General features: G+C 37.9%; 1 protein-coding gene across 1 annotated transcript in view; it reads right to left on the reverse strand.

Moving 5' to 3' along the window:
- Positions 1-23,511, reverse strand: part of DHX36 (DEAH-box helicase 36) — a 195,585-nt gene extending 172,074 nt beyond the window's left edge. Inside the window, exons 1-8 of the mRNA XM_053710066.1 lie at positions 23,275-23,511; positions 16,875-17,005; positions 6,768-6,930; positions 5,412-5,450; positions 4,609-4,779; positions 4,133-4,212; positions 2,796-2,870; positions 2,552-2,718 (exon numbers count right to left, since the gene is read on the reverse strand). Of these exons, the coding sequence (XP_053566041.1) occupies positions 2,552-2,718; positions 2,796-2,870; positions 4,133-4,212; positions 4,609-4,779; positions 5,412-5,450; positions 6,768-6,930; positions 16,875-17,005; positions 23,275-23,466 (1,018 nt within the window). The 5' untranslated portion in view covers positions 23,467-23,511. The remainder of the gene's footprint in view (positions 1-2,551; positions 2,719-2,795; positions 2,871-4,132; positions 4,213-4,608; positions 4,780-5,411; positions 5,451-6,767; positions 6,931-16,874; positions 17,006-23,274) is intronic.
- Between the last annotated feature and the right edge of the window lie 2,254 nt (positions 23,512-25,765).

A 25,765-nucleotide genomic window follows, 5' to 3' on the forward strand; every position in this document is an offset into this window, starting at 1 on the left:
TTGGATAAAATATTTGCTATGGAGTTATCCATTACAGCCGTTAATTGTTGCATGGTAATAAGCATTGGCGCACTAGATGTACTAGGGGCCTCCTGCGTGGGCAAAACTGGTGTAGACACAGTAGGGGATGATGTAGTATCATGTTTACTCCCCTCATCTGAGGAATCATCTTGGGCAATTTCATTATCTGTGGCAGTACTGTCCTTACTTTGTTTGGACGCTATGGCACAATTATCACACAAATTTAAATGGGGAGACACATTGGCTTTCATACATATAGAACATAGCTTATCCGAAGGCACAGACATGTTAAACAGGCTTAAACTTGTCAATAAGGCACAAAAAACGTTTTAAAACAAAACCGTTACTGTCTCTTTAAATTTTAAACAGAAAACACTTTATTACTGAATATGTGAAAAAGTATGAAGGAATTGTTCAAAAATTACCAAAATTGCACCACAGTGTCTTAAAGCATTAAGAGTATTGCACACCAAATTTCAGAGCTTTAACCCTTAAAATAACGGAACCGGAGCCGTTTACAAATTTAACCCCTATACAGTCCCAGCTATAGCCTTTGCTGAGACCTAACCAAGCCCAGAGGGGAATACGATACCAAGTGACGCCTTCTAGAAACTTTTCCAGCAACTTTCAGATCCTCACACATGCATCTGCATGTCCTGCTCTCAAAAAACAACTGCGCAGTAATGGCGCGAAAATGAGGCTCAGCCTACAACTAGGAAGGCCCCCTGACTGGAAAAGGTGTCTAACATAGTGCCTGCCGTTTAATAAACGTTCCCCAAGTTTATAAATGTGAAATATCAGCATAAACATGAATAAAAAGCCCAAATAAAGCAATCGATTTAGCCCATAAAAGTGTCTACCAGTTTTATAGCCCATATTAAGCCCTTTATTCTGTTTGTTTGACTAAGAAAATGGCTTACCGGTCCCCATGAGGGGAAATGACAGCCTTCCAGCATTACATGGTCTTGTTAGAAATATGGCTAGTCATACCTTAAGCAGAAAAGTCTGCTAACTGTTTCCCCCAACTGAAGTTACTTCATCTCAACAGTCCTATGTGGAAACAGCAATCGATTTTAGTTACTGTCTGCTAAAATCATCCTCCTCTCACAAACAGAAATCTTCATCCTTTTCTGTTTCAGAGTAAATAGTACATACCAGCACTATTTTAAAATAACAAACACTTGATAGAAGAATAAAAAACTACATTTAAACACCAAAAAACTCTTAACCATCTCCGTGGAGATGTTGCCTGTGCAACGGCAAAGAGAATGACTGGGGTGGGCGGAGCCTAGGAGGGACTATATGGCCAGCTTTGCTGGGACTCTTTGCCATTTCCTGTTGGGGAAGAGATATCCCACAAGTAAGGATGACGCCGTGGACCGGACACACCAATGTTAGAGAAATGTATTTAGTGTCTGTTTTAAAGCATTCAAAATACAGAAGTAGATGTCAATATGCAAATCTCTACCGGCTACAAATTAGGAAAATTCACGAAGATTACTTTAATCTCAAGTCATCTGTATCTCTGTGGTATAAGGAACTAATAGTAGTAAGGAATGTGGTTAGTGCATTGCACATAAAAAGATGGTGATTTTTAGGTTACTGACAGAATATGGAAATCAACAACTTTCTTAAGTAACAAAAGGGCATACAATCTGTAAGGGTATGTTTTAAAAATATGAAAAAATAGTTATTTATATTTCTGTGTAATTTTTTATTTTGTTGGTGTCTGCTGTTTCAAATTTTATTACCACTCAATGCTTTCGATACTATCACATGAAAAGAAAAAAATAACTTTGCCCTTTTTAATAGTTTAATTATAGGGGTGGGAAAACATTTTCACCTTCAGTTGTTGTGTACTCAAAAAGTACTTTTGCCCTTTTTAAAGTTAATTATAGGGGGTGAGACATTTTTCACCTTCAGTCATATACCGAAAACAGAGCAGGTTTAAGTGCTTTCCTGTTTGGGCTGGTTCAATCATTATGATCGACGTAATTGTGCTCAAGTAAGAACATTAATTGAATCTGTTAATGGGATACTAAACCCAAATGTTTTCTTTCATGATTCGGATAGATTTTCGTTCATTTGGTATCTTTATTTGAAAAGCAGGAATGAAAGCTTAGAAGCCGGCCCATTTTAGGTTAAATACCTGGGTAGCGCTTGCTAATTCATGGCTAAATGTAACCCCAATCAGCAAGCACTATCCAGGGTGCAGAACCAAAAATTGGCTTTTTTTCAAATAAAGATACAAAGAGAACAAAGAAAAAGTGTTAATAGAAGTAAATTAGAGAGTTGCTTAACATTGCAGGATCTCTCCCAATCATAAAGGTTTAGTATCCCTTTAAAGGTTTATGAACTGCTGACCAAATCAGCACTATTGAGTTTAGTGACACTTTACAAACAAATGAAAATAATAAAATAACAACAACCGAGAGTTAGATCATAAATGCAACTGATAGAGTTGTATGCATCTCAACTGCATGCTAAAATGTTTACCCAAAAAACAGACAATATATAACAAGTAACTGACCAAAATACTGGGAAAACTTTTCTGCATTTAGTGTGGCACTCATCAATATGACTTTTAGGTCTTTTCGGATTTTAAGGAGATCTTTTACCACTGCCATGAGAACATCTGACTGTAGGTTTCTCTCATGGATTTCATCTATCACAACGTGACTAACATGAGCCAAATTCCTAGAACAAAAGAATATAGTTGAAATGCATGCATTATTAACTGACTGTACAGCAGATCCCTGCACCAATCCACTTACTGGTCTGACTGGAGCCACTGTATAACTATGCCGGTTGTGCAGTATAAAATTGAACCTTGTTTCCTTGGCAACTGGCTGTAAATGAGGGAAAGTATTAGGATAAAAAAAGAAAAGAATGGACACAATTTTATATTCTTTACATGACTGCAGGTTAGGGTTTAACTCAACCCTAGATAAGATACACAAAGCATATACACAGTTAAACCCTCCTGATCTATTTGGATAGGGAGAGGTTAAAATATCACATGAATTATTTATACAGCAGAAAAGATTTTCTAGACTTCAAAGTGTTCTCCAGGGATAGTTAGTAAATTTTAATATGCTTCCCTGCTGCTTTATACTTTCTCTGGGGTGTTACACATTGTAACAATATGTATTTTTTATGGCCTTAAATGTATGTTTAAAATTATACATGTTAATTTCCTTTGCTACAAGAAGAAAAACAGTTAATACGTGCAACTGTAGAGAGCATCATTGAGGGGGGAAAAAACAATCCTGCCCTCAGCTCATACATATTAAGATTTTGTTACTGCAAATGAGTTCTGTGCAGTGCAACCAAACCTATCCGCCTTTGTGCTCACTTGTGTCACTAGCTGTATATAAAGCATCAAACCTTGGATGCCCTGTCATTGTGCAAAGCTGAGCATCACCAAAACTGGGCTCCTCTTTTCCCCTTCATCCACTATTCATACTACATAATTCTCAACATAACTACTCTTGACAATAAACCCTCAGGTAGCACCAAAACATTCAAACTAGGGCCATATTGATAGTAAAAAAAATAAAAAAAAGTATAGAAAATGTATTTAGTATCCAGCATAAACATTAGTTCAGCATGAAAACAACTGTAACACTTAGCCGCAGTCTACTACAGATTTAAAGTCCATAATGGGCAAAGAAGTTAAACACAGAGAATAAATACTGCTCAGGGCTCACAGGGTACTGCTGGTCCCGAGTGTGAAACAGCACTGGTTCCACATCTGAGTTGTGTGACTAACACTATTGATTGGAAGAGCTGTGCTTTCGTCTTGGAACCAGCAGTGCTCTGAGAATCCTGAGCAGTATTTCTACTGTGTGTTTAACTCATTCACAGCCCTTTAAATTGTCTATCACCATTTATTAGATAAACTTTTTATTTGGGTAAAAACTGACTACATACAGCCAAAACACCTTCTGACCTCTCTCAATATAAAACATTCATTACATATCTCTGTGATGGCTACAACAAATCCGGTTTCCTGTAATTTCAAACTAATATTTGCAATATTTTATTAGTAATTGAGTGCTTGCAGAACACTGTGCTCCATTTATAAAAGAAAAAAATTGCAACATTTTACTTTTCAAGGCGAATCTGATAACCGGTGCTATTTCCTTTCCCACAGACTTCAGCTCTTTCTGTTGCCACTCGCTCTGCTACCTAAAATAAATGAAACACCGCATTTAATAATTTGCATAAAAAAAAAACATTATCAGTGTAAAGCAAACTGCTCACTTCTTCAAGGAACTATTAAGGTTATATGTTACACTGTGCTGCAATTACATGTTTGCCCCTTTTTTCTGAAGGTGTATTTTCTTCCCAACAAGCAGGACATATTTTACAACATCATGAATATGCATACAAAATAAAATAGTGCTGTAGTCCTTGGTTTTACAAAGAGCAATTTTTGGTTGCTTTTAGGATCGGGATAATCTGTTAGATTTATTTTTGCTACAACCTGAGTTGCAATACAGTAGTGCAAACTTGATGTGTAAGCATTTTTACATAATTAGTAAATATAAAAAACAAATACAGATCTACACACAAATATCTTACCGAGATAGCACTGATTCTCCGTGGCTGGGTACATACTATGTGACATTTAGAGCCTTTACCCCTGTTGATATAATCATCCAGAATAAACTGCGTTACTTGTGTGGTCTTCCCACATCCCGTCTCTCCGCTAATGACTGTCACTTGGTTCAAGCTTATCATTTTAATGATTTTCTAAAACAAAAGCAGATATATTTTAATGGCAAAGCTTGTATCATCTTTTACAAATTTTACATGCAAAGTTTGCCCCCAATAACATGCTCAACAGAATTTGTTAAACAGAAATTATAGTGGACAATTGCATGCTCTAATATTGGAATTTCAAGGGCCATTAAAAAAGGGTAAAAATGAAAAGGTCTAATTTATGAAACCCTGCAACTCGGTATGTTTGAGTGTTTAACTACCGCAAAAGGGGGAACAAGCAGTTTTGCGTGGTCCAAAAGCGCTACTTTAACTTAAAAAAAGGGTTAAAAAAAATAGTTGCTTGCGCTAAAATTACATGTTCTTACAAATTGGAGCTTGCCATTTTTCTACTATAATGGCGCTTTAAATCCCAAGAGTGAGGAAACCATGTCTCATAACTTTTTAATTATATCTAGGTACCTATATTTTTACAATTTTGTTATCTAGTTCTTAGAATTGTGTGGCTAACTCTGTAATATTCTGTATAGTTCCTAAATTTCATATGAATGCAGCGAACACCACTTTAGAAAATACTAATAAATTATTAGAAAACACAAAAGCTCTACTTGCATCCAATTTCAAACAATGTAATAAAAAATATTTTGTGGTTTACTCTTGCTTACCTCTTTCATGCTATATGAAGGCAGTTTCTCACGAAATCTCTGTAAATACAAAGAAAAAGTAACATTTAGGGATATATTGTGTACCAGTTTCTTTATTGTATGCAAAAAAATATCATTTTACAGCTGGAAAATTAGTTATTATAAGTTTAAAGGGACATTCAACTCTTTGCCTAAAATATCCTGTAGTTTACCTGCCCCTACTAAATGCAGCAAAGCGACAAATGTACAAGTTAGAGTACAAAGGAGTGACCCAGGCAGAGAAGTCAGAGTGTAAATACAAGGTTAGTACCCAATAACACCAATGATAAAGCCCTTTTTTTTAGCCAGGGAACTTTAATATTTTGTAAAACATTCACTGACACAAATTGTAAAGGGATCTTATTTTCTGTAAAAATACCAAATACCAACTGGCCTTAATGCAAATGGGCCCTCTTATTATTTATACTTAAAAAACTTGTCTTTGTTGTTAATTACTCTTTAATTTAAAGTCTAGTCAAAATTAAACTTTCATGATTCAGATAGAGCATGTAATTGTAAACAACTTTTCAATTTACTATTATCATCAAATTTGCTTTGTTCCCTTGGTGGTATTTTTGAAAAGCTAAACCTAGGTAGGCTCAAACTGATTTCTAAACCGTTAAAACCGCTTCTTAGCTCAGAGCATTTTGAAAGTTTTTCACAGTTAGACAGTACTAGTTCATGTGTGTCATATAGATAACATTGTGCCCACTCCCGCGGAGTTATTTAGGAGTCCACACTGATTGGCTAAACTGCATGTCTGTCAAAAGTACTGAAATAAGGGGGCAGTCTGCAGAGGCTTAGAGACAAGGTAATCACAGAGGTAAAACACATATTAATATAACTTTGTCGGTTATGCAAAACTAGGGAATGGGTAATAAAGGGATTATCTATCTTTTAAAATAATAAAAATTCTGGTGTAGACTGTCCCTTTAACTTCTTGTGAAGAAACAAACATAATAATACCAATAATAATAAAATTATGATCTCAGCTGCTCAAAATTATTGCAGGCACACAAAAAAATTTCTTACTAGATTGATCCCCTTGAAATGGATCCAATGCTCTATAATAAGTAAATATTCTGATTTGTTTGAACAAATAAAAGTTATCCTCTTTCTGGCATTCATTTAGTTCTGACAGTGGTTATATTACTCCAGAAGTGCAAATAAAAACATCTTTATAAATAAAGAGATTTTGAATTGCACTTCAGGTCTCATATCCAGTGACTGAACTAAAAGAATGCCAGAAACAGAAGAACATTTTCTTATTTGCTGTGCAAACAAACCAAAGTCTAAATATTTGCCCATCTAGTGATTATTGTAATAAAAAAAACATACCTGCATTTCAAGATATCGATAATCTGTTTGTTTTCTGTGCAGTTCTTCTTTAAGGTGTTGATCTAAATAGATGTCCCCTCCATTTTCCTGAGAAACATTCTCTGAATTCTTCTGCTCTGCTTTACTCTTGGGTACTACAGCCTGTTTTAGTTGAGGTATAGAACTAGGTACAAAAAAAAGAGACAATATTTCAGAGAACTAGGATAAAGTAGTGCAAAACAAAAAGAAAACTGAGCGATATGTATTGCCACAAACTTATGTCAAATTTAGAAACTATGGGCTCTATTCATTAATGGGTGAAGGGCAGGTGAATTGAAACATTTAAATTCCCACCATTAACAATGAATTATGAAGGGTCACACCCAGTGAGTATTTCCTGCAAGAAGAGCTAAGTTAGCCCTGCAATAGTTAATGCCGAGTACAATTCACCTAAAAACATAATTTATGCTTACCTGATAAATTTATTTCTCTTGTGGTGTATCCAGTCCACGGATCATCCATTACTTGTGGGATATTCTCCTTCCCAACAGGAAGCTGCAAGAGGATCACCCATAGCAGAGCTGTCTATATAGCTCCTCCCCTAACTGCCACTACCAGTCATTCGACCGAAGACAAGCAAGAGAAAGGAGAAACTATAGGGTGCAGTGGTGACTGTAGTTTAAAAATAAAAAACACCTGCCTTAAAATGACAGGGCGGGCCGTGGACTGGATACACCACAAGAGAAATAAATTTATCAGGTAAGCATAAATTATGTTTTCTCTTGTAAGGTGTATCCAGTCCACGGATCATCCATTACTTGTGGGATACCAATACCAAAGCTATAGGACACGGATGAAGGGAGGGACAAGGCAGGCGCTTAAACGGAAGGCACCACTGCCTGCAAGACCTTTCTCCCAAAAATAGCCTCAAATTTATAGAATTTTGAAAAAGTATGAAGCAAAGACCAAGTCGCCGCCTTACAAATCTGTTCAACAGAAGCCTCATTTTTAAAAGCCCATGTGGAAGCTACCGCTCTAGTAGAATGAGCTGTAATCCTTTCAGGAGGCTGCTGGCCAACAGTCTCATAAGCTAAGCGTATTATACTCCTTAGCCAAAAAGAAAGAGAGGTTGCCGAAGCCTTTTGGCCTCTCCTCTGTCCAGAGTAGACAACAAACAATGCAGATGTTTGACGAAAATCATTAGTAGCTTGTAAATAAAACTTTAAAGCACGAACCACGTCAAGATTGTGTAAAATACGTTCCTTCTTTGAAGAAGGATTAGGACACAGTGACACTACCTTATCTGCATGAAAAATGAGATAAGGGGAATCACATTGTAAAGCAGATAACTCCGAAACTCTTTGAGCCGAGGAGATAGCTACTAAAAACAGAACCTTCCAGGATAAGAGCTTAATATCTATGGAATGCAAAGGTTAAAACGGAACCCCTTGAAGAACCTTAAGAACTAAATTTAAACTCCAAGGCGGAGCAACAGGTTTAAACACAGGCTTGATTCTGACTAAAGCCTGACAAAACGCCTGCACGTCTGGAACCTCAGCCAGACGTTTGTGCAAAAGAATAGACAGAGCAGAAATCTGTCCTTTTAAGGAACTAGCTGACAAACCCTTCTCCAATCCTTCTTGGAGAAAAGATAATATCCTAGGAATCCTGACCTTACTCCATGAGTAACCCTTGGATTCACACCAATGAAGATATTTACACCATATCTTATGATAGATTTTCCTGGTGACAGGCTTTCGCACCTGTATTAAGGTATCAATGACCGACTCGGAGAAACCACGCTTTGATAAAATCAAGCGTTCAATCTCCAAGCAGTCAGCCGCAGAGAAATTAGATTTGGATGGTTGAAAGGACCCTGAAGTAGAAGGTCCTGCCTCAGAGGCAGAGTCCATGGTGGAAAGGATGACATGTCCACCAAATCTGCATACCAAGTCCTGCGTGGCCATGCAGGTGCTATCAAAATTACCGATGCTCTCTCCTGTTTGATCTTGGCAATCAGACGAGGGAGCAGAGGAAACAGTGGAAACACATAAGCCAGGTTGAAGGACCAAGGCGCTGCTAGAGCATCTATCAGCGCTGCCTTGGGATCCCTGGACCTGGATCCGTAACAAGGAAGCTTGGCGTTCTAGCGAGACGCCATGAGATCCAGTTCTGGTTTGCCCCAACGTTGAATCAACTGTGCAAACACCTCCGGATGGAGCTCCCACTCCCCCGGATGAAAAGTCTGTCGACTTAGAAAATCTGCCTCCCAGTTCTCTACTCCTGGGATATGGATAGCTGATAGATGGCAAGAGTGAATCTCTGCCCATTGAATTATCTTTGAAACCTCCAACATGGCTAGGGAACTCCTTGTTCCCCCTTGATGGTTGATGTAAGCTACAGTCGTGATGTTGTCCGACTGAAATCTGATGAACCTCACTGCCGCTAGCTGAGGCCAAGCTTGAAGAGCATTGAATATCGCTCTTAGTTCCAGAATGTTTATTGGAAGGAGTGCCTCCTCCTGAGTCCACGACCCCTGAGCCTTCAGAGAGTTCCAGACTGCACCCCAGCCCAGAAGGCTGGCATCTGTTGTTACTATTGTCCATGTCCAATCTGGCCTGCGGAAGGTCATACCTTTGGACAGATGGACCCGAGATAGCCACCAGAGAAATCTGTGTAATCCCCATTCCACTGACTGAGCATGCAGAGTTGCAGCGGTCTGAGATGTAGGCGGGCAAACGGAACTATGTCCATTGCCGCTACCATTAAGCCGATTACTTCCATACACTGAGCCACCGAAGGGCGAGAAGTATAATAAAGAACACGGCAGGAATTTAGAAGTTTTGACAACCTGTCCTCTGTCAGGTAAATCCTCATTTCTAGAGAATCTATCAGAGTTCCCAGGAAGGAAACTCTTGTGAGAGGGGATAGAGAACTCTTCTTTTCGTTCACTTTCCACCCATGAGACCTCAGGAATGCCAGAACAATGTCCGTACGGGACTTGGCAATTTGGAAATTCGATGCCTGTATCAGAATGTCGTTTAAGTAAGGGGCTACTGCTATGCCCCGCGGCCTTAGGACCGCCAGAAGTGACCCCAGAACCTTTGTAAGATTCTTGGTGCCGTAGCTAACCCAAAGGGAAGAGCCACAAACTGGTAATGCCTGTCTAGGAAGGCGAACCTGAGAAACCGATGATGATCTTTGTGTATCGGAATGTGAAGATAAGCATCCTTTAAGTCCACGGTAGTCATGTATTGACCCTCCTGGATCATAGGTAGGATGGTTCAAATAGTCTCCATCTTGAAAGATGGGACCCTGAGAAATTTGTTTAGGATCTTGAGATCTAAGATTGGTCTGAAGGTTCCCTCTTTCTTGGGAACCACAAAGAGATTTGAATAGAAGCTTTGCCCCTGTTCTTCCTTTGGAACTGGGTGGATTACTCTCATAACTAGGAGGTCTTAAACACAATGTAAGAATGCCTCTCTCTTTATCTGGTCTGCAGATAATTGTGAGAGGTGAAATCTTCCTTTTGGGGAAGAAGCTTTGAAGTCCAGAAGATATCCCTGGGACACAATTTCCAATGCCCAGGGATCCTGGACATCTCTTGCCCAAGCCTGGGCGAAGAGAGAAAGTCTGCCCCCTACTAGATCCGTTACCGGATCGGGGGCTGATCTTACATGCTGTCTTAGAGGCAGCAGCAGGCTTCTTGGCCTGCTTACCTTTGTTCCAGGCCTGGTTAGGTCTCCAGACCGGCTTGGACTGGGCAAAATCTCCCTCTTGTTTTGCATTAGAGGGAGTTGATGCCGCGCTCGTCTTAAAGTTTCAAAAGGCACGAAAATTAGTTTGTTTGGTCCTTAATTTATTAGACCTATCCTGAGGAAGGGCATGACCTTTTCCTCCAGTAATATCAGAAATGATCTCCTTCAGTCCAGGCCCGAATAGGGTCTGCCCCTTGAAAGGAATGTTGAGAAGCTTAGACTTTGAAGTAACGTCAGCTGACCAGGATTTAAGCCATAGCCCCCTACGCGCCTGTATAGGAAAACCTGAGTTCTTAGCCGTTAGTTTGGTTAAATGAACAACGGCGTCAGAAACAAATGAAATTGGCTAGCTTAAGCGCTTTAAGCTTGTCAAGTATATCATCCAATGGAGTTTCTACCTGTAAGGCCTCTTCCAGAGACTCAAACCAGAAGGCCGCAGCAGCAGTGACCGGGGCAATGCATGCAAGAGGCTGGAGAATAAAACCTTGTTGAATAAACATTTTCTTAAGGTAACCCTTTAACTTTTTATCCATTGGATCTAGTAAAGCACAACTGTCCTCGACGGGAATAGTTGTACGCTTAGCTAGGGTAGAAACTGCTCCCTCCACCTTAGGGACCGTTTGCCATAAGTCCCGTGTAGCGGCATCTATTGGAAACATTTTCTTAAAAATAGGAGGGGGAGAGAACGGTACACCTGGTCTATCCCATTCCTTAGTAATAATTTCTGAAAACCTTTTAGGTATTGGAAAAAACATCAGTGTAAACAGGCACTGCATAGTATTTATCCAATCTACACAATTTCTCTGGCACTATAATGGTGTCACAGTCATCCAGAGTAGCTAAAACCTCCCTGAGCAACACGCGGAGGTGTTCAAGCTTAAATTTAAATGTAGACATATCAGAATCAGGTTGAAGCATCTTCCCTGAGTCAGAAAAATCACCCACAGAAAGAAGCTCCCCTGCCTCAGCTTCTGCATATTGTGAGGGGATATCAGACATAGCTACTAAAGCGTCAGAGAGCTCTGTATTTTTTCTAGTCCCAGAGCTGTCTCGCTTTCCTTGTAACCCTGGTAGTTTGGACAATACTGCTGTAAGGGTATGATCCATAACTGCCGCCATGTCTTGTAAAGTAAACGCCATGGGCGCGCTAGATGTACTTGGCGCCACTTGAGCGGGAGTCCCTTGAGCGGGAGTCAAAGGTTCTGACACGTGGGGCGAGTTAGTCGTCATAACTTCCCCCTTGTCAGTTTCCTCTGGTGATAAATCTTTTAAAGACAGAATATGATCTTTATAACTTAAAGTAAAATCAGTACATTTGATACACATTCTAAGAGGGGGTTCCACAATGGCTTCTAAACATAATGAACAAGGAGTTTCCTCTATGTCAGACATGTTTAAACAACAACTAGCAATGAGACCAGCAAGCTTGGAAAACACTTTGATAAATGTAAACAAGCAAAAAATAAAAACTGTACTGTGCCTTTAAGAGAAACAAATTTTGTCAGAAATTGAAAAACAGTGATAAAAAGCAGTAAATGTTACGAAATTTTTACAGTGTGTATAATAGACTAACAGAGCATTGCACCCACTTGCAAATGGATGATTAACCGCTTAGTTTCAAAACCGGATCAAAAAAACGATATAAACGTTTTTTAACAGTCACAACAAACTGCCACAGCTCTGCTGTGGCCCTACCTGCCCATACAACGACTTTTGAAGGCACAAAAACCCTTTGTAGAGGTCCTAAGTGTTCAGGGAACTCCTTCAGGGAAACTGGAAGTCTCAAATTGCAAAATCTAATGCGCATTTAGGCGCGAAAATAGGCCCCTCCCAACCTGTATTCACAGTGAGAAGGCCTAACAAAACTAACCCTAGGCAAAATCTAGCCAGCCATGTGGAAAAAACTGGGCCCCAATAAAGTTTTATCACCAATATGTAGAAAAAAACGTTTAAACACTTCCAGCAAACGTTATCTTATTTTTAGTAATGTGAGAAAGTAATAAGAATATTACCTTTTACAGCAAGCATGATACTAGTCGTTATTAAATCACTGTAATCAGGCTTACCTTAAATAAATCCGGTATTAACAGCATTTTCTAGCATATTCATTTCTCTAGAAAAATTTAAACTGCACATACCTCATAGCAGGAGACCCTGCACGCCATTCCCCCAGCTGAAGTTACCTCATCTCTTCAGTTATGTGTGAGAACAGCAATGGATCTTAGTTAAAACCTGCTAAGATCATCAAAAACCACAGGCAGACTCTTCTTCAACTTTTTGCTTGAGGCTAAAACAGTACAACTAGCTACTTCCTATCTTGTCGAGAGCTGCAAGAGAATGACTGGTAGTGGCAGTTAGGGGAGGAGCTATATAGACAGCTCTGCTGTGGGTGATCCTCTTGCAGCTTCCTGTTGGGAAGGAGAATATCCCACAAATAATGGATGATCCGTGGACTGGATACACCTTACAAGAGAAATAGGAGAATTGCAGGCAAATTGTATGAAGCATTAACTATGCAATGTGCAGGGCTAGCTCAGCTCTTCTTGCAGGAAATACTCACTGGGTTTGACCCTTGATAATATGAAAGATTTCAAATCACCTACAATTTACCTGCATTTCATTTCTTTGTGCTATAGGATTCAAAAATAAAAACTGGTAACCTGAGTTCTGTAAAATCAAGTAGATCAACATCCCAAACGTCTTACGCATCATAAGATTACAACAATGTACACAACAGAGAAATTTCTTTCCCAACCACTCTGAAAGCTTTATAATATAATACCGTACCCACACTGGCACCGCTGCTCTCCCTTTAAGAGGTGCCATGGTACTCACTCACCCTGCTGAGCATCAACTGGGACCAGAGATTCTTATGCTGAATTCGCCCATTATATGCTAGATTACGAATGGAGCACTATTTATTGCTTTCATGGTAACTCAGCTAGAATTGACCTTTTTGCGTGGGTATTGCAAGTTGAAAGTAAAACGTTTTCACAGAAGTAAAACAACTAGATAAACTAATTGTATGAGAGATACAATAAGGTTTTAAGTAAAGAATTCCACAAAGTTATAATCAATATTAACTCCAAAAGAAATAGTACTTAGAAATTACTCTTATTGTTTAAAAGTTCCATATCATTCATACTTTAAGTCTTTATTAATAAAGCTAGGAACACACATTCACACTGTAGCAAAGAAAAAATGTTAAAAACACTTAAACCTAGTTCGTGAGTAAATACTGATTGGCTCAATTTATCAAATATACATGGGCCCACCGTTAAGGTAATCTGTAGTAAGCTAAACCCTTACAATCCAAGGGCTAAATTACTTTTAAGTATTAACAACTGTTATAGTGGGCACCATGAGTAATGTACAATTATTGAGACATAAATTCTATTATAAACATAGGCAAGCAAGTTAAAAAGCGACAGACAGGAGAGACACAGCTGCTCCTGCTGGACCCCTAGGGCCCCAGTAAAAAAAAAACTAGGACATATTCCCCTATGTGAAGAACATTGTAATGTGAAATATTTACAATAAATACTTTAATATAAATATTGCATAAATATGTTTTCAGCTACTTGACGGCAAAGGGCTCCAATACACTCACTCTCTCTCTCTATATATATATATATATATATAAATAAATAAATATGTATACATATGTATTATGTGTTTAAATGTTAATTAGCTCAAATAAATCCCTTTATATCCTACTTGGATTGTTTTTATATTCTTCTCATTTGCTCAAATTACCCTCCTCATGAGCATATGATAATTTTAACACTTTGAGTTGTTTTGCCTCAAATTCGGCTTCCCAAAGTTCACGGAGAGACTTTTGACTGTTTGATATTCTGTCAGAGGGTCTCCACCTTCGGCTTTCTGCCGCAACTGTACCTGTTAGCCACGGAGCAAAACCGGAGTTCCGCTGTGAGGATCTGACAGCTGTTCCTTGTGGACTACGGCTTCACGATAACTTGGATCTCGTTTGTGGGTTCCTAACAGCCTGATCCACCATTCACCCTACCGCACTGATCTCCAGCGTACTGACTGCTGTTTAAATGTCAGCCTGCCTGTCTGCACTTTTTGATTAATTCTTTGTGAGTACCATTTCACCGGACACCACCACACTGTGTTACAACCTGTCTAGAGTTATTCACACCATGAGGCGCTCTCTTTCTGCTTTTACTTTTTAGATCCACTGATTCACCGTCGGCCTCAAGAGAAGCAGCCTCACCACATCGTTAAAATCAAGAACTTTATGCTATTTTAAAATATCACAAACTGTTTTGGTTCTACTCAGAGCACAATCACAATTGTTTAGTGTTATTAATATTGTTTTGATTAATACTGCTTTGGTTTATTACTTTTTGCACATTACCAGCAATATCATTTCATTCATACCAATCTCACTTTTTTGGGGGATTAACCCTTTATCATTACTGTGCATGACAAGACACACTTTTCTTTTAAATCCATTTTCTTTTAAATTCATTTTTACACACCGACATCTCTTCTCTTTGTCTCAACACATAATTTTAGAGACACTATTTACAACGTATTCTATATTTCACAGAACTTTTTATTTTTGATATCCTTTTTTACCTTTATCACTTCAGGCGCACCTTATTCTTATGCTTTTTGTATAATTTTCCATGTATGTATGTATCTTTATTTTAAATCCCTTTGCCTTTTCTTCTATTTTAATCATTTTTATTAGATAGTATTATGAGTGTAACTGTACTTTTAAATATAATTTTAGTGTGCAACTTTTTAGTCGAGTGTAGCAGTTAACCAGAGCTCTGAAGTCGTGCTATCCTGATGTGTAATTCAATTGCACTCAAGTAAATGCGTTTACTTTCAACCTTTAATACTTTTGCTACTTCCGCCACGCGCAAAAATATGCAATAAACCTTTTTTCGCTTGTGCGCAGCAGTTAGCGCACCATTTGTAATCTAGCCCCATATTTTTTAACCTTTAGTCAATTCATCTCTGGTCAAAACCTTGAACAATTAAAGGGACAGTCAAGTCCAAAAAAAAAACTTTCAGGATTTAAATAAGGAATGTAATTGTAAACAACTTTCCATTTTACTTTTATCACCAATTTTGCTTTGTACTCTTGGTATTCTTAGTTGAAAGCTAATTATAGGAGGTTCATATGCTAATTTCTTAGACCTTGAAGACTGCCTCTAATCTGAATGCATTTTGACAACTAGAGGGCATTAGTTCATGTGTTTCATATAGATAACATTGAGCTCATGCACGTGAAGTTACCCTGGAGTGAGCACTGATTGGCTAAAATGCAAGTCTGTCAAAAGAACTAAAATAAGGGGGCAGTTTGCAGAGGCTTAAATACAAGGTGATCATAGAGGTAAAAAGTGTATTTCTATAACAGTGCTGGTTATGCAAAACTGGGGAATGGGTAATAAAGGGATTATCTTTCTTTTTAGGCAACAAAAATTCTTGTGTTGACTGTCCCTTTAAGTAATATATCCCCATGCCTCACCACAATGACTAAATGTCTGAGTATAGGAGGTAGACAGTTACATGAGGAGTGTGACAATACAATGCCTTGCGACCATTCTCTCTCAATATCTTTCTTTCTACTAATTTGAAACGTCCTAATTTATTTTTAAATCTGTTAAATTTTAAAACTGTTAGATTTTCTGCTTCTTTAACAGGACATTACCCAAGCACCTGTGGGTAAAGCCCGATATATGATCATAAATCCTCTCAGAGTGCAGAGTCACCGCGCATTAAACATATATAGTATGCACTGTAATTCCCCAATCTTCACTATCTTTTTTGTCTCCGCCTGTGGGGTTCAAGGGGGACGAAGCCCTGTTGTAAACCTCAATCCCCAAGGTTCACTTGGGGTGGATGCCAGATGATTGGCGGTGCACCTTCCTTGAACTCACCAGACGGAGGCAAAATAAATAGTGTAGATGGGGGAATTACGGCTTTACCCACAGCCACTTGGGTATTGTCCGATATCTTACTTTACCTGTAACACACACACACAGTATATATATATATATATATATATATATAATTTTTGTCAGCCATGTACAATAAGTGCTTATTTATAATAAAACAGTTAGAAATACCTTTGAAATAACCTCATAAATAGTTAGGAATGAAAGTCTTCAAGAAAGGGTGTTAACCGGCAGCAATTTTTATGCATTATCCTAAATGCATATTTTCAAACCCCCCCCCCCCCCACCCCACCCAAAAAAAAACAAAAAAAAAAAAACATAAAAAAAACCCCCACACAAAATAAACCATTGTAACGTGGAGTACAGAAGCAGTATACACAGGTCCACAATAAATACTGAACATGAAAACAGCATCAAGAATATTGCACATGTACCTTTCATCATCAGAGCCCCACCAGGATCCATCAGAATGTGTTGGCTTTTCTTCATTATAGTGCGTGTGCACAGAATTCAGCAGGCGAGTTATATGCTCTTCTCTTGACTCGTCCATTTGCACAACAGCTCTCTGGCAAAAAAAAAAAAATATTTGTAGGACAAGCCACACCCTATATTTAAACATATGCAAATAACTAAGCATATTTGGCATGGATATAGTTTCCTAAAATAATTCCAGAATCATGATAAAGAACACATCTTACCACTACAGCTAAAAGAGCAAAAAGGGAAAAACTATATTATGCAGAGAGAGCAACAATTACATGGAAATGAAACCTAACTTTATCTTTCATGATTCACATAAAGCATACAATATTTAACAACTTTCCAATATACTTATATTACGTAATTTGCTTTGTTCAAAAGCATAGGTAGGTTCAGGAGCAGTAATGTACTACTGGGAGCTAGCTGTTGATTGGTAATGCATTGCTGCTCTTCAGTAAGGATAACAAATGAATGGAGCAAAATTGATCATTTAAAGGGATATAAAACCCAAAAATATTATTTTGTGATTCAGACCAAGCATACAATTATACAAAAAGTTTCCAATGTATTTGGATTATAAAATTAGCTTTGTTTCCACAATATTCTGTGTTGAAGAGATTCCTAGGTAGGCATCTGGAGAACTCCATGGCAGGAAATAGTGTTGTCATCTAGTGCTCTAGCAATAGGATAACATTCATGCAAAACTGCTGCCGTATAGTGCTCCAGAAATGGGCCGGCTCCTAAGCATACGTCTCAGCTTTAAAACAAAAGATACTAAGAAAACAATGAAAAATTAATAATAGAAGTAAACTAGAAAGTTGTTTAAAATTGCATGCTCTACATGAAACATCAAAGAACACATTTGTTGGTTTCATATACCTTTAAAGTGAAGGTCAACTTTGATGAATGAAAGCCCGGTTTTTAAAACTACTAAACGAAACGGCTGCTTTCTAAACTTTGATAAATGAAAGTGTCCCTGTTTTTAATCGTACTTTTAAAAACCAGGCTTTAATTTGTCAAAATTTACCTTCACTTTAAAGTAAGATGGTACTTTTTGTTAAGGCATTTGAGAACCAGTTTAGTGTCCCTCTAAGACTAACTGGACTAAAGTGCTAATAACTGGTACTTTAATGTTTTGACTGGAAACAAGATAAATATGTTATTTTTTTATAAGCATCAGAGAGACTGTAGACCTCTAAGGTACTGCTATTATGCTGAGATAATGGATTGAGATGCACTCATTTTCCATGAGTAGCCACTCAAAGATTGCCAGAATCAAAAGGTGTTTTACTAGAGAATCCTGAGATGACACTTTCTTGGCTACTGAAATATGCATATGTAGTGATTCTGCAACAGTACTTGACAATTCTAAAAGGGTAACCACTTCTGGGCAGGGCCGGATTGGCCTACCAGGATACCGGGATATTTCCCGATGGGCTGCAGCAGCTAGGGCTGGAAAGCTACAATTTAAAGGGATGATTAATGGTTGCAATTAGGTTGTAGCGTTGCTATATAACATCAATCTCAAATTTTTATTTAATACAAAGTAATATAATTTAATTCTGAAAAAAATATTGGGGGAAAAAAGTGTCCCAGTAATCCCCTTTGACAAAAATGGGGCATATGCATTCTATCGACTCAACGGAATATAGGGCTGGTCTTCATATTTTTCCAGGGCTGCTTTTTATTCCCACTCCGGCCCTGCTTCTGGGTCACTTATTTAATAATGTATATCACCAAATTGTTGTTGCTACAATGACATCTATCGCTGAAACAAAGATAGCTTTACAAGCAGTTCTGCCTAAAACAAAATAGCAGAAAAATGCTTCTAATGGAAATTAAAATGTATGGACACACATTTCAATTTTGAATAGAATGCCCCATCAACCATTTTAAAATCTGTCAAAATGTACAACAAAATAGCACCCATGCTACATAATATTCAAACCCAAAACACTTGTGGCTAGGCTAAAAGATTTTTGATAAATACTTAGCCCAGGCCACAATAACACAGAGGAAATTGTACCTGGCCATAAGTGAACAGTCATTCAGTTCTGTCAACAGAGATGCAGAAGAAAGCATTGGAAAAAGGCACAACTGGGGCCTGGCACAGTAAAGTTGAGGCATAATTTCTGAGGCCATTGACTCCCCTCAGTGGTATGAAAGGGCAGGTAAGACATGTTAAAGGTAAGCTCAGGTAAGACATGTTAAAGGTAAGCAGGCCTTGTCTGGTGACTAAAATTGGCTTTTAAAAGCCATGATTGTGTACATCTAGGGGAAACAAGATGTTAAATCATAGCTCCTAAAAGTTGTGAAAAACAAAAACCAATGCCAAAGTTGGCATCACTTTACACACCAACGCATTTTGCAACAGGCACAAACAACGGAATGATCAGGTGGAACAAGGTGCATCCATAATGAGCTTTGATAGCTAACTGGTTGAAAGTTTGAAACACTTAGGGCAAAATTTATCAAGCCCCGAAAAAATGCACCTAAAAAGTTGCGATTATTTTCACAATAGTTCGCAATGTGTGAAGTCAAAAATGTCACCAATATTTATCAAAATTCTAGAGACATTTTTGGGGCAAAACTTTTCACTTTATTTATCAATCTTAATTTTAGACATCGGTAAATGGTTTATTGTTTTAATCAAGTGATTGTTTTAAATTATGTTATTTCTTATATATTAAAGTTATTTTTATTTTGCCCCTTCTTTGGCTCTCTTTCATTAAGGAAGGCTGCCCATTTTTTGGAGCTCATCTTAGTTCTTTTGAATACACTTATTTCAATTGCACTTAAATTATTTTACTTTTTTATAATATATTATATATTATTGTTCAGGATCTGCGCCTTGTTGTGGGCAATTTCTAACCCTAGATACTGCAAGAAAAAGACATATTTCCATTTTCCCTCCAGACAAACAACAATATCGCTCTTTATTTTTCACTCCTCGCAACCTACAAATTGGCGAGATTAAAAAGCAGTGAATATTGCATGCACCACTTTTCATAAATATATGAGAACTGTTAATATATACAGGCATTTTAAAATGCCAATAGAGATTAATACAAGAATTAGGCATTTCCAGACAACTTATTTGCATATACTTAAGACTTGCGAATGGTTATGAGTGAATTTGTTCGCAGATATGAAAAGTTGCGACATATTGGCGCATAACCTTTCATAAATATGGTGATATCATTTGCAGTGGCGGCTCTAGACTAAGGGAGGCCTTAGGCAAAACTAAATTATGAGGCCCCTATTAAAAGGATATAAATCTTCAAATTTTCCTGTCATGATTTAGACAGAGCATACAATTTTAAACAACTTTCAAATTTATTTCTATTGTCAAATTTGCTTCATTCTCTTGGCATCTTAATTTGAAAGAGCAGCAATGCACTGCTGAGAGCTAGCTGAATATATCTGGTGAGGCAATAAGAAGAGTTGGATATGTAACCCACCAATCAGCAGCTAACTCCCAGTAGTGCATTGCTACTCCTGAGCGTACCTAGGTATGCTTTTTAACAAAGGATACCAACAGAACAAAGCAAACTAGACAATAGAAGTAAATTAGAAAGTTGTTTAAAATTGGGTGCTCTGTCTGAATCATGAAAGACACATTTTGGGTTTCATATCTCTTGTTCTTTAACACACAAAAGAAAAAAAACACTGCAAAACTTAGCAACATATATTAATTTGTATAAACAGAATATTTTTCATGCAAGGATCCCCAAATACAAGTCAGCAATTGCACCCCTTGCTAATAACGTTTTTCATTATTCTACATATATCTATACACAAACACTGTTATCTTGGTCCTAAGAAGTATGTGGCTGACTCAATATTCTTACTGGTTCCTAAAAGTGGAATAAATTTGTCCTCTTTAAAAATGTGTATAAAAATACAGTGAAAGTCATAAAGCAATGTTGTTTAAAAAAGCATTTCAATGCAACTATATCAATAAATTTCTATACTATGATATATATATATATATACACACTGCTTGTATTTGCCAGCCATCACAAGCAGCAGATGCAATTGCTTCAAAGTGTTTTCTGGTATCTAGGGGGTTAAAATATAGAAACACAGTCTACCACTGCTAACAGTGTGGCTGTCAATAATAAGCTGCCTATGCAGGGGAAGGGCTAATACTGTACATGCAAGCTGAAGTGGGGGCCCATAATGCTCCTCTGATGTCTGCAGTTCCTTCACCACACACTTCAGGACCAGTCAACACAGTAGATTTGCATAATCAACAAATGCAAGATAACAAGACAATGCAATAGCACTTAGTCTGAACTTCAAATGAGTAGTAGATGTTTTTTTCTGTCAATTTTAAAAGTTATGTCTTTTTCCACTCCCCCTGTACCATGTGACAGTCATCAGCCAATCACAAATGCATACACACTTATTCTTGCACATGCTCAGTAGGAGCTGGTGACTCAAAAAGTTTAAATATAAAAATAATGTGCACATTTTGTTAATGGAAGTAAATTGAAAAGTTGTTTAAAATTACAAGCTCTATCTGAATAATGAAAGTTTAATTTTGATTGAGTGTCCCTTTAAGCATTCATTAAACACTGGACGCTTATTGCAGCGGGAATAGATATAGATTAGATTATAATGCGTCTGGACACTTCTGTTCCACCTGCTGCTCACGCCATTTAATATTTGACTACATGGCATTGCTTGGAGGAAGCCAATGGGCTGGGCTACTATGCTACAACACCTGTATGATCTGAGAAAAAAAGGGCATATTTTCCTTTGCCCCTGTGTGAGGCCCCATCATGAGTGAGGCCTTAGGCGATCGCCTATTTGGCCTAATGGTAGAGCCGCTGTCTTAAAGTAATCCCTCTACCATAGGCATTTGTATACCACGTCACTTCCGGTGACGTTTAATCAGCTGGTGGAGGTTTGTGGCGCTCACTGCGCATGTGCTAGAGGCCCAAACTCCTTACAACAGCTGATGCGAAGATACAAAGAATGATGTGGCACGCGCACGTTACTGGTTACAAAATCCTAATGAACGTGTTTGTTCATTGGATTTTGTAACCAGAAAGGGTCGCAGAATATGTACACCGACAGCGACGAGGAGCAGAAGAAATATAGCAAGGGATCAAGAGCCCAGCGCAGCTCCTTAGGTTAGAGGAATTCAGAAACTGCGTTATTTATTTGCACATCCTGTGAGATGTTTTTTTTTTTTTTTACATCGTGCTGTGCACTTTTTTTCAAATTATGACAGTTTATGAACAAGGATCAGAGAATAGAAAAGCACCAGAGATATAGTGTGAGATATAGTACGTAGCAGACGTTTTCAATATATTTCCTACCGCATCTCACAATGTTAGTCAATACAATGTCAGTACCGTTTCTGGTTACAAAATCCAATGACACACCGCTTGTTCATTGGGATTTTGTAACCAGTAACGTGCGCGTGCCACATAATTCCTCATCAGCTGTTGTAAGGAGTTTGGGCCTCTAGCGCATGCGCAGTGAGCGCCACAAGCCTCCACCAGCTGACAAAGTGACGAGGTATACACATTCCTACGGGTAGAGGCATAACTTTAGAACACCGCCTCTGATCATTTGTGAGGTTTTTTTTATGACAAATGTGAGAATTTTTGATAAATCTTGCCCTTAGTATTTTATTCAGACATGAAAGGGTGATACTTTGTTTTAAAGTTGTACATTGATTTTTTTTCTTCTTGCAAAAATAATGTATTTTTAATCAGACTAGCAACATAAACAGGCGCCTCTCCTGTTTATCCATTTTTTTTTTATAAACATTGATACCATGGTTATACCACATTGGTCATGTAAAAAATCATCTTTGGACCAGGTTGGGCACTTTATATATAGAGGGGCATCTGTGTGTTGGATTACATTTGTATTATGCTCACCACGTTTTTGTGCCAGGATTGATATGATAGCACCGTATGTACTGAAATGCCCACTGCTTACAAAGGTTATTATTATCGTTAATGTGTATAGCGCCGCAAATGAATAAACTAAACTACACATATAATGTGTAGTGGTTTGAACTTAATCAGAAGCCTCTGGAAAAAGATGAATTAGGAAACAATGTCAACAAATTGGAAACTATTATAATAAAAAACACACTTTGGCCAGTTGTGTTCCGATTCTTGAAACTTGTCAGGAAAGACATTTATAGCGCATATTGAGGTGATGTTTAGTGGGCTGTTGCTAGGCTCCATCAAGATCATTACTACTGTATATAAATTTCCTAGCTTTGACTTCCTCTCTCCTATGATGAAGACAGGTAAATACTCATGATCTGACTGATGAGCATGCTATTCATTTGGCTTTCGCTGTTGCTTATGCCTGCAGGCCTACCTCCATTCTTTCTTTATCTCTGCATCTCTGTCCCTGCTTTCTCGCAAACCACAAACCGATCTCCCGTCCCCGGAGGTGCGGCGGTGGCCTCTCTCTTCCCCTTCCCGCATTCTCACTAGAAGAGCCAGCTTCATGTTGGGATGAGAAGCCCCTGCCTCTCCGACCCCATCCCCTACGCTGTGTGTAACTCATGACTACTGTCACACAACCGGCCAAAGATGTGGTTTGGACCTAACCGGCTTCCGTAACAATTCAAATGCGATAAAGACGTTTTGATAAGTTTGGACCAGTTTGCATTCCGTTGACAGTTGTAGTCATAGCTTCTCCGCCTACTTTATACGTAAAGACGAAAGTACGTAGGAAATGGAATATGACTGAGTAGTATAAAATAAAGTACACTAGCGGACACTAAAGCGTTTCACACAGGGACTGTTAATAAATGCTTTGCATAATTTATTTTGCAAAATTAGCGCACACTAATATATTGCAGGTTACATTGCTATATAACGATTGGTATCAACATTGTTTTGAAATGTGTTTGTATAATTAGAAAAGCTAAGCTGAGGAGACGAAAAAGCTAACATGTTTGCAACTAAAAAGTAAAGGAAATGTTTGCTTTTTTTTTTTCCCTGCCAAACTGATATATATTTCCCAACTAGCATTATCCATGCAGATCTTATATATCTAAAGTCTGTGAACTCCTGATAAATGTTATAGCTCAGCAGCTAATACCCCATGAGTGTTCGCATTAAAGGACTAAAAAAAAAGTCATACCCTTAGTAGTGCAAATATGTTAGCAGCAATTATCAAGAGACAATATAAATATGTATTTTAGATCACTGTCAATCCTGTTTATATATAGATATCGACAGGCCCTTTATGAAGAGAATTGATGCAAAATATATTGGGATGTGCTAGAGACTTTTGAACAATATCTAGAAATACGAATCGATGTGATATATTTTGTTAACCCTTTAACAACCAAAATATCATCCATAACAGGCCGGAAAGGTACCTTCCAAGCAACCCACATAGACCAAATTTACCAGCCACACATGACTGGAAGTGATAAGAGTAATCAGCCACAAACCGTCCACAGAAAATGAGTTCCAATACCCGTTCCAACCTGTAATACGCGTTTTTGCAAAATGTGACAAAACAACACCTTCCTAGCAAGATAGACAGACCAAATTCACCAGCCACACATGACTAGATGTGATAAGTTAATAGAAAAGAGAAATGGAATTACTGGCACTGCGTTTGTTTTAGCGGTTTGTACACCTTTGGCACCTGAAGCCGATGTATGCTGTTATCGGCCAGGAAACAGGGAGGTGTATAACCGACAGAGTCTTAGTGTCGTGGTTGGGATTGTCACAGGGTTTCCTGGACATTTTATCTATTTATAATAAAAGTAAAATTTTATTTCAGTACACTTTAATTTAGAGGTTGAGTGCTACAATCCCTTTCTTATGCCCCATACTGTGGGGTTATATGTTTAATTGATACTTTTTTAAGGGCAGCACCGGTCCTATGTATCATTAGGTCCGTTCCTTTAATACTGTTCACAGTGCCAGTAATTCCATTTCTCTTTTCTATTAGCTTCTTATATTAGGCTAGGTACTTAAACCTGCCATTTTCTTTTTACTTGAGCACGTGAATTCACAATGGCCTCTTTTGATCGAGGAGCTGAGATGCTCAAATGGTCAGAGGATATTAGTAAGCTGACTTTAGACTTAAAAAAAAAAGAATACCCAGGAAGTAGTGAGTAATGGAGAACGGTTACAATTAATCAAGGAACTTAAAAAGATCAGGAAAAAACAAATCAAACGTCAATGGAATATAGGAATGTACAAATTTTATAAAGATAATTCTATAGTCCTTAGGGGTTTACGTTTGAAATTGTTTCCAGCCTTTAGTGATTATAAACCAGAATTCAAAATGAAATGGGAAGGGGCACTAACTGATTGTTCATTAAGATTAATGGGCTAATGGAAAAACTAGGTGAAATTACAGAGGAAATCACCATGTTAAGCGATGAACTTAAACAATATGAAATGAAGCAGGACTTCCAAAAATCTTATACTAAAGTAAAAGGGGAGGTGGAAAAATTTGCTAGGTTTACTGCAGAGAAAAAAAAAAGGAAAATAGACAGAGATCTGAGTGATTACTCAGAGAAAAGAGTGTATCTATGGGGGAAAAATAAATCAGTAGGTGCAGACTCAGATATTTCTGATATCTCAGACATGGATTGGGAAATTACTGATACTGAGAATTCAGAAGGAGAAAGAACCCCAAACCCATCTTAAGGAATAGAATCAAACCTCACACTAACCTAGAAACTGTCCCTTTAGAAGGAGAACAAGGAGGGGCAGGGGGAAACAAACCGAGAACAAAAAGACAAGTACGGTTCACTCAGAAACCCCAGTACAAAAAGAAACAATAATTACTACTAGTCTAAATATTATTAATATGTCTGATATAATTTTGACTA

Source organism: Bombina bombina, chromosome 4 (genome assembly GCF_027579735.1).
Source record: "Bombina bombina isolate aBomBom1 chromosome 4, aBomBom1.pri, whole genome shotgun sequence".
NCBI classification, from domain to species: Eukaryota; Metazoa; Chordata; class Amphibia; order Anura; family Bombinatoridae; genus Bombina; species Bombina bombina.